Source organism: Dreissena polymorpha, chromosome 1 (assembly GCF_020536995.1).
Source record: "Dreissena polymorpha isolate Duluth1 chromosome 1, UMN_Dpol_1.0, whole genome shotgun sequence".
NCBI lineage: Eukaryota > Metazoa > Mollusca > Bivalvia > Myida > Dreissenidae > Dreissena > Dreissena polymorpha.
In genome coordinates, this window is record NC_068355.1 from 97,843,865 (window position 1) to 97,854,548 (window position 10,684).

At 40.0% G+C, this 10,684-nt stretch overlaps 1 protein-coding gene across 1 annotated transcript; it reads right to left on the minus strand.

Annotated features, from left to right (window-relative positions):
* Positions 1-288: 288 nt before the first annotated feature.
* Positions 289-705, minus strand: LOC127839367 (uncharacterized). The gene has a single exon (XM_052367763.1). It carries the CDS (start codon positions 703-705, stop codon positions 289-291), a length of 417 nt encoding a protein of 138 aa, XP_052223723.1.
* Between the last annotated feature and the right edge of the window lie 9,979 nt (positions 706-10,684).

A 10,684-nucleotide genomic window follows, 5' to 3' on the forward strand; every position in this document is an offset into this window, starting at 1 on the left:
ATCGTAACTGCTCTGAACTACTTCAATTCCATTTTTTAAGTATTCCTTATAGTACAATATTTAACCACCGCTACTACGTTTAGCATTTCTATGTTGGTATTTTCTATAAAAATTATGAGAAATATAACCGTTTAAATCAATGTTAGAGTTGGAATTACACCAAGATTTATAAATAAAACAAATATCATTTTTACCTTATATATTAACAAATTCAGCACTTTCTTTTTTGTCCCTCGTTAACCCGTGAATGTTCCAGGAAATAACCGAAAGTTCATCTCCTGCGTAGTCCTATTGGCTCACTGGTCGACCATCAATATACAGCGTATCATACGCAATCCAGGCTCGCTTGCCATTCCTCTTGGCTTCTTTCATCTTCGGAACAAGACGCCGCCGTTTCTCCAGAATCTCAGAAGGAAATTGTTCGAAAACATTGAAAGGCATGCCTTTCAACTCCGGCCACTGACGCCTCACCACCTCACGATCTTTAAAGAAGGCAAATTTTGCAACGACAGAGCGCACCTTCCCTGTAACCGGATGCGATGGTGAACGGTGGACGCGCTCAAAGCGCATCGCATCGACTGCTTCCTTTGCTATTTTAAGCCTCTCCTGTAGAAAGGCGCGCAGCTTGTTCTCGGTGACCGCCGGAGGTTCATTTCCGGTTGTGTTGTCCTCCTCGATACCGGTGAAGATCAGGTTATTCCTCATCGATTGTGACTTAAGGTAGGCCACATTTTCACTTTACTGTTGTCTCCTCTTCTCCATATCAGAGCCACATGAATCTAGGAGCCCGATACCGATATCTGTTGAATCGACCTTGTCTTCGAGTCGCATGACCTTCTCCTCCGTGCGTTTGGCACGTTCGTCAAGCGCTAACCAAATCTTATTCAATTCTGACTCGAAAGCCGACACCTTACGATCCAATGAATCTATAGCCCCTAAGCTTTTCTCCATTGTAGCCAACTTTTCAGTCATAACTTTCATACAGTTCATGATATCCCGATTGGTAGGCTTTTTACTAGATTCAGCCATCGCGATCACACACTGCCGGTCTTCGCCGCTGTACTTTCTTTTATCCTTTTCACTTTTTTGTCATTTTTAGACACTCGTGGTTGATGTTTATAATAAAACAAAACAGTTGCATCGTAAATTTGCACTCTAATTTATATAATAAATGCAAAAATAATTTAAATTGTATCCGTATTCAAAACACGTCTTTACACATTGACACGCATGCGCAATTAATCAAAATTTTTAATTGTCGATCGAACAAACTTCCATATCATGTATATTTTTTGTTTATTGTGTTGTTTTTAGAAGCTGTTTTGCCTTGTGCTGGGCATTATACAATAAGTCTACTGAGTAATATTGACAGTTTTTCCCAGCAATCGCCGAAGTAACGGTGGAACTATTAAAGTTGACAAGGACTGAAATTATGAGACATGGTGATCTTTTCATTAGTTCGGTTGGTTTATTTTGACGGAACATGAGCACATTATTAAAGAACAGTGAATATAACAGTTCGGTCGGATTGTAAACAATATCTGCTATGCAATAAAGAACAGCTGCGCAAATATTGTCAAATTGTAGTTAAATTATTGAATACTTCAGAGAAAATTCACAAGTTGCAGAAAAATGATAGTTCAAATGCAAAGTTAAATAAATCTGTATTAATCAGTGCAATGCAATAAAGATATCACTACTAAAAAAATGTTACAAGTACGAGAAAGCATTCAATGTCTTGACCAATATATTATGCTCGTTTGGAGTAGGACAGTGCAATACTATACAGTAACAACAAGTTTGTTGAATTTATGCATTCAAATGATCTTTTTTTTATATTTAATGTATAATGTGGCTATTATTTGTTATTTCTTAATTTCAAACTAAATTGTATGAAGAATGCTACCGCAATAACTTTCCTACTTTAGTAAATATGTGTGTATATAAGGGGTTTTCGCCCAATCTCCTCGTAATTAAAATTATTTTGTGTTATAGATCAGACACGCTGCACCTTTTTCCAATAACATAGAGGTATTCGTTCAATTTGGATGCCTTTGTTTCATCCCCAAACTTCACAGCCATAACTTAAAAAATATATAAACATTCAATATTTTGGCTAACTGAGATATGTATAAATGTTATTAAATTTTATTTTAACTCAACAAGTACTTAAAGGGCATACCATGAACGCGCGTCATATGTTACTGAAAAGGATCTCACTGGTATGAATACTATTCCAAAATATGTACATTTATTTACAATTTCTAGTTCATTTCCCTGGTATCTAAACTTTAAATTTCTTCTATGTTGTCACCCTTTAAAAAAATCAGTATCTTTGTTCTATAGATATTTACACAGGGTTTACATTTCGCACAATAATGACAAAACTCTTTAAACAAATTCAATCCATTTCGTTGACCAACATCAGATTCCGAAAAGAGAACAGTGTCGTCAGCATATAACAATAAGAATAATTTAAACATGCAAATAGCAACACTTTCAATTTTGTTTAGAATTATGTGTACCTCGATGTCTCTAAGATACATGTACATGGCAAATAAAACGGGCGATAATGGTATCCATTGTCTTACCCCTAAAAACATTTTAACGAGTCATTACTGATTTCTTTGTTATATTTTTTATTTAAACACTATATACATTAATTGACTATAATTCAAAATCAAACCTCTTATCCCAAATTGTATTAGTTTGGACCATATAATATCTCTTACAACAAAATGAATTGCCTTTGTACAATCAATTGATGTTGTATACGGTTTCTTTTTTTCTAATTTAAATAATGAGTAATTATACCCTGCAGGACGAACATATTATTAACTGTTCCCAAGCTGTTCAGAAATTTGCCTTCGGCTTCTTAGTAAATATGATATTTTTTCCCTCCAGGCACATACTCGATTGTGAATAATTTTACTGAATAATCTTCCTATAGTGCTTAACAAAAAAATTCCACTGTAATTGACCGTGTTGTCTAAATCGCTAGTCTTATGTATATGGAAAATAAACCCTTTTACTCCATGCCTCTGGATAATAACTTAGGTTGAACTTTTTATTAAAAAGAACAAAACATCTTCCAAATGTAATTTTCGGAAGCACTCTGTTTTAAAAACTTATAATCCGGACCATCCGACTTTCATGTTCTTAGACAAATGTATGATATTTAAATTGTTTCACGTGTAATCTCAATATTTAACTATTAAAACATTACGTGCAACTCGCCATTCAAATATCGCTCATAAAAATAAACGATGTCTTCGTCTGGTTGGTAGAAGTGTTAATTAGGATCATTTATCGATTTAAAATATCGTTAAAAGTCATCTGTATGCGAAGTGCTTAATATAATTGACTAAACTGATCTTTTTAATGTATAACAATATCTGTTTGCATCTAAATATCTTTTTTGTTCTAGAATTTTTGTCTGTTTACTCAGTAGTGTCATATTGATATTTATTTAAACTTGCGAGGCATGTATATAAACTACGTCAGACCTGTCATTCCTATAAATGTTCAATTGTTTCTAAAACTCCGATTTTGCTGATTGACACTCGTCACTAAACCGTGATAATTTGAGCATTTTTATATTGTTCATTTTTCAAGTTTTTTTTAAATAATGGCAAACAGACTTAATCCATAATGGAACACAAATGGTCCAAGCTTTTGCTTATCATAACTTTATCATGGTAAATCAGCGATATAATCTTCTGGTAATACACAATCGCCTTTTACGCCAATTCTTGAATTAAAGTCTCAGCAAACTAAACATCTGCAGTTATTATTATAAGTATTTTCAAACTGTGCCAATATTGTAAAACTTGATTAGATAAACTTACGTTTATAAACGTTAAAATTAAGAGAAATGTATCCATTTAAATGTATGGTACTTTGCGAATCGCACCATGATTCGTTAAGAAAATAAATATCAGACTGTTTTAAGATATTTACACATTCAGGACTTTCCTTTTTGTCTCTTGTAAGGTCATGGATGTTCCACGAAAGGATAGAAAGTTAATGCCCGTCGTGTTCCTATGGTCTCACTGGCTCGCCGTTCACGTAGAGGGTATCATAAACGACCCAAGACCGCTTACCCTCTTTTTTGCATCCTTCACTTTGGGCACTTATTTTCGACGTTTCTCCAGCACTTCCGGTGGGAACTGTTCGTACATTTGACAACCGGTTCCTGACAAGTGATTCCATTGCCTCCGTACCATCTCCCGGTCCTTAAAATAAGTAAGCTTTTCAACGGTGTTGCGAATCTTACCGGAAACGCGCTGCCACGGTGAGCGATGGACGCTCTCAAAGCGGATCGTGTCTGCGATGCCCTTTGCAATTCTCAAAGGTCTCTTGAAAATGTTAACGTAAATTTGTTTCCATTATTTCCGCCTTCTCGTTATTGCAGGAGTTATCTTCTTGAATACCCGTGAATAAAAATGTTCGGCATGAATTGCGACTTAATGTAAGCAACGACGTCCAGCAGCTCCTCCCGCTGTTTCTCCAACATTTCCACCTTCTCGGCCCTCTATGCCGCCCCGACGTCGGCGGATTTCACCCTCTCTTACAACGACATCACTCGCGGTCGTACAACGCTAACCGAATTTTCTTTAGCTTTTTTTCAAATTCCATAACTTTCTTCTCTGGTTTATCCAGAATATTTAGTTGACGCCCCATGGTTCCTAATTTAACGCCTAGTGTGTGCACTACAGTCCATCAAATCTTTGTTCGTCGGTTCGCGGCCTTCGTCCGCCATATTCGAGCAATCGATTTGTTTGGTTTAGAATTATTCCCGGATGTTAAATCAAAAGTGCTATCATCTGAAGTGTCCGAATCCGGCACTAACACAACAATAGCCTTACTTAAGATGTAACTCACCGAAATTTAGCTACAATTTCTTAAGACGGACCTCTTGGTAGTGTCTGAATCTGGATCTGGATAAATACATCAAAGCAAACACTTCTATCTTTTACTCGACTGAGCGGAGTGCGCGATTTAACACTATTGATATTAAGATACACTTTCTTTGAAGATGTCTATTGTTGAGGAGTTCACAATGACGTCACTTGGATTGTTCCAATCAATCACAGTTTTTACAAAGAGTGAATGTTAAAACTTGACAGTTTTTGCTGAAATTGTATCCAAGCTATTAGAATTATTGTTCCCTAGGTTTCACACTATTTTTGATCGATATAGCCCTCGTATTTCTAAGCCATTATGGTACGTTTAGGCCTGAGTGGCTTAAGGTAGCGTCCAATGTAAATGGCCGGTACGTGCCCTTTCGCCACCCTGTAAGAGCGTCAACCTGTGGGCACGTCGTCTGTCTTGGAGTGGTGGGCGTTCCAACTTGTGAAGCATTTCTGTGACACAACCAGGCTTTCTGGAGCGGTCGTCTCTGTTGATGAACCTTGTGGCAGATTGCTAGACACCCTCTAGGTGGTCAATATCTGTTTGGCAGAAAGGATCCAATACCACACTGGCATATTCTAGTTAAGAACAGACTAGTGCTAGGTTAGCATTTTTTCGGAAGTCTAAAGGGCAGTGATTTAGGTTTCTTCTGCGAAAAGAGTTAGCTAGCTTTGTTATATTGGGGATGTAGGTTTTCTTTTCCGTGTTTTCTGATAAGTTTTACCAATGTAGGGTCTTCTTGTACTCATAGGAGAATATCTATATTAATATTTTATATAAAAAAACTAGATTTGTGTTTGGAAATTAGAAAATAATATTTCTTTGCGTTGAATTATATCCCACATTCGTCGACCAATTTCTTATCTATATCATTTTGTAGAATGGCATGATATTTAAAAGAGTTTTTCGGTGTAAAAGACGACAGTCATCTTCAAAAAGTCGGATCTGTGACTTCCACCCCTTTGGAAGGTCGGTTATGTGGCACAAAAATAATAACGGCCCTAGCACCTTCCCTTGAGGAACGCCGGAGCCCACTGGTGCTTGATTTGATTTCTCTCCGTCAACGACCAGATTCATTTCTAGGCGGGTGGAAAAGTTTGAGATCCAGGAGAGGAGGTTTCCTCGGATTCCGCAGTTCTCGAGTTTTATTAGGAGGCGTCGATATGGGACCGTGCTGAAGGCCTTAATGAAGTGCATGATGATCGTATCGATTTGTGTTTTTGTCTGGTCATACAAGTTAAGAAGATCATATTTTTTACAAATTGATGGGTTTCACAGGAATATTCAGAGCAAAAGCCGTGATTTTCAAAGGTAAGAACTCCGTGTTTGACAAGATGTTTAAGAATGTGATGACAGATGATACGCTCGAGAATTTGGTATATGACACTGGTAAGGATACAGGGCGGTAAACTAGTGCTATGTTGGCATATCTCCAATCTATCGGCAGTTCTCCAGAAGTGATTGATTGCTGGAAGATTGCGGTAATAGCTGGGGCTAGCTCCGTAGCACTAGGTATTGAAGACTTTGTTGGTAACTTCGTCGGGACCTACAGCATTGTTGACCTAAAGGTTCTTTAAAAGTTTGTGCACAACTTCTTGAAAAAATCACACGTGTAGGGATATTTTCTGTTACATCGCCTTAGAGTACTGGTATCTTTTATGAGCATCATCATTGAAACTGGTGAAAACTGGTTTCCTAAGATCTCAGCGCTACATTTGGAGTCGGTGACTGGTCGACCTTTGGAGCGTAAAGGTTCAATACCGATATTATCCTGTTTCTTTGATTTGACGTATGACCAGAATGATTTTGTATTGTTAGTCTGCTGACCTTCATTGCTAATTCTGTTAACATGCTCCTATTCTGCCTGTCGGATTCTTTTTTTGTTTTTTGCTTTTCTTTTGGAATTTCCGATAGTCCTTTTTTAAGGTTCTAGCTTTTCTATTGAGGCTTGCTTTTTCATAATAACTGGGTAGAATTTTCTTGTGATCCATGGTGTTAAGCTTTTGATTTATTTCATTTGTGAAGAGACGTTTGCGTTGATGGCAGCGGTGAGAAGAGTTGCTTTTGAACATGGTGGTGATGTTTGCTGATAATGCGACAGCTTTCACCTTAAAGAGAGCCCGGTTAGCTTTAGAGAACAGGTAAAACGTCTGGGCAACCTCTTTATGTAGAACGATTTGATGTCTGAGTCGGCAACGACTATGTCATGGTCTGAGATCCCAGGAGCATTATATGTTGTTTTGATGAGAGAAACGTTTGTGGTTAAAATAGGATCCAGGAGGGTATTCTTCCTGGTGGGTTTGTCGTGGACTTGTGTAAGATTGAATTCGGTCGATAAGTCAAGGAATGCTTGTTGGACTTCTTTGTCCTGGATAGCTAGGTTCTCCCAGTCGATGTCAGGGATATTGAAGTAACCTCCGACGACCATTTGACGGATATGGTTGAGCGAAGCCAGTTCAAGAGATTTACGAAGTTCCTGGATTTCAGACATGGTTATATGTGGCATATAGAAAGAGGATACTAGGAGGTCTTTCTTGCCTTCCATTTTGATCTTGACCCATTCAATTACGCATTTTGACAAGACCTCAGCTTTCTCCTCAGCGATGAGGTCCTCGTGCAAATACTCTACCCCCTTGTGTGCTTCTGTCATTTCTGTAACGGCTTGGGTAGACTTCGCTTGATTGGATAGCCTCTGTGGTGGGTGGTTTTCCAGGTTTGATCCCCTTGTGCAAGGATTCGGTCCCGAACATTTTGCCATGTTTTTAAACTGCAAGGCTGCCTGTAGGTAAGAGCTTTTTCTGCTGCCAAGGCTTCTACAGTTAACATTCATTTAAACGAAGAATCATCTTGCCTGATACACAGTGACTGTTTTACTTATTCCGTGAGATTCCTATTGGAGCATAGGGCTGCAACAACACCGCGCCAACGCACTATGTTCTGGGCTGCTGTCTAAAGTTGGGTCCATACCATTGCGGCGTCCTTCACAGGTTCCGTCTCGACTGACCTTCACGACTGTTTCGGCCGTCCTACTTTCCTTTTTCACTGTGGGTTCCAGTCTAGTGCTTGCCTTGTGATGTTGTCGACTGGTTTTCTAAGTGTGTGACATATCCATTCCCATTTTCTTTTCTTGATGTCCTGACCGACGGGATTCTGGTTGGTTCTGCTCCATAGCTCTGTGTTAGAAATCTTCTCAGGCCGCCTGATATTAAGGATGTGGCGTAAGCACTTGTTGACAAATGTCTGCATCTTGTTTGTGATGGTGTTGGTAACCCGCAATGTTTCGGACCCATAGAGGAGGACTGCTTTCACGTTGGTGTTAAAGATGCGGACTTTGCGGCGTTGGGATAAGGCCTTGGAGTTTCAGATAGGACGCAGGATGTTGAAAGCTACCCTTGCTTTGTTAATCCGGCTCTTAACGTCTTCATCTGCGCCGCCATCAATGTTGACCACACTTCCTAGGTACACATAGCGGTCGGTTTCTACCAGATCTTCTCCCCGTAGCTGCAGTGGCTAATGTAGTCGGTTGTTCATCCTCATCAGCTCTGTGTTCTTGGTGTTGATTTTCAGACCAATCATCTCTGCCTCTTCCGCTAGCCGTGTTAGCTTGCACTGTGTATGCTGTTGCTTGTGTGAAAGGAGGCCGATGTCGTCCGCAAAGTCCATGTCCACTAGGTGTTTGGTAAAGGTCCACTGGATGCCAGTGTTGCTGCCCTCTATGGTTCTTCTCATGATCTAATCTATGACGAGCAGGAAAATTGTCGGCGAGACCATACAACCTTGCCTCACTCCTGTCTTTACTTTGAAGGGGTCTGTCAGCTTCCCATTGTGGATGACCTGGCAAGAAATCCTTGCGGAATTCCGTAGTGTAGCATCAACTTCCAGATGGTAGCCCTGTCGACGCTGTCAAACGCTTTTTCAAAGTCAACGAAGGTCGTGTACAAAGGAGACTGCCATTCGATGGATTGCTCTATGATGATACGCAGAGTGGCGATATGGTATGTACATGATCAGTCTTGTCTAAATCCAGCTTGTTCTGTTAACAGCCTCTTGTCTAAAGCCTCCTTCAGTCTCTCTAGGATAATTCTGGTCAGCACCTAGCTGGGGACGGGCAGCAGCATGATTCCTCGCCAGTTTTCGCACTGAGAAAGGTCACCTTCCTTGGGAAGCTTAACCAAGTAACCAAACTTCCAGTAAGCTGGCACTTGCTCCTGCTCCCATATCTTCGCCAGGAAGGTGTGCAACATCTCTGCTGCTGCTGTCGCATCTGTCTTTAGGGCTTCCGGGGGAATGCCGTCATGGCCTGGTGCCTTGCCGTTTTTCAGGGACCTGATGGCTTTGATGATTTCTGCCTTGGTTGGTGGATATGTGTTGATACATAGGGGTTCTTCTGCTGGTAGTATGTCAGAAACTGTTTGCGGCGATGGCCTGTTGAGAATTTCTTTAAAATGTTCCGTCCATCTTTTCCTTTGCCCCTCATCACTTGTGTTGATTCTCCCATTCCTGTCCTTGACTGGCTTACTTGGATTGAAACTTTTCTCTGACAAGGCCCGGGTAATCTCGTAGACTCTTTTCATGTTGTTCTGCCTAGCTGCTGTTTCTGCCTCTTCTGTCAAGTTGTGTACAAATTGCATTTTGTCATGGCTTGCGCTTTTCTTCACTTCCCGGTTCGCCTCCCGATACTTTGCTTTGAGGTCGGTTTTCTGTTATTGGTCACCGCTGCTGTTCATTTTCTGTTTCAGTTTCAATAGAGAGATGAAGTATTCGTCTTAGATGCGCTGAAGGATGATAAGTGTCTAGGTGCGCTGGAGGTACTTGTCCTTCTGTTGGGCTTCTGACGTGTAGTGGGCTAAGTACAGATGTTGATAATGATGAGTCAATGGTTGATTTTAGTTGCGATAAGGGATTGGACATATTTGACGTGCTTAATTCATAACTGTGAAAAGTGAAGCTTGAAATGTTGATGCTGTCGCATTTACATCAGAGCCACTGCATGTGTGAATGCTTGGCTAAGAAATCATAATCAGCGCTACATAATTCGATGCACGACGTGTCGTTCCAGATATCACAGCCATCAAGGCATAAGGTATCAAAGTGTTCCCACTTGACAGGCAAGTCGCAAATGCCGCATGGAAAGATTTGTGCATTTTTTACTGGGCCTGGGTTTAATTCGATGTCGTCACAAAACAGAAGCAATAAAAGAAAGAGGGCTCTGTTCTTGGCAGGGTGGGCGGAATCAGCAGAGTGGTACCTGTGTTTCACTGTCCTGGCAGTGGGGCCGTTGATGAACGATGGTAGATGCTTATAAAGTGGGTGATTTTTTGTCTGGCAACAGCTGATGATGATAGTTGTTATTAGCAGCATACCGAGCGTAAGTGTAAAACAGTTCATACTGTTTTTTCGCTTCATGTTCATGCCGGGTGGGTGGGGTATGTAACAAGGTTGCTTCGAGGCAACGTACCAACACAGTATAGTACGCTTACAGGACATATTAGGGCTAAATAAACTTTCAACCAAAGTATTTACGCGTGTTGTGGCCGAAACACGCGTTAAAAGTACTTGAAATAAATTAAATTAAGAAATGTATTTCCGGTCTAAACTAAAAACGCGAGTTTTTCAACGCGCATGCGCACACTTTTGTGTAAAAGAACGGGTTCCCAAATGTTACACCGAAAGAGGCCTTTAAGGAATTTAGCTCTTATGATAAAGAACTGAAAAACTGAGAAATTAACTGTCATCTATTTAATGTTTATCCTATATGTTTATGAACGTG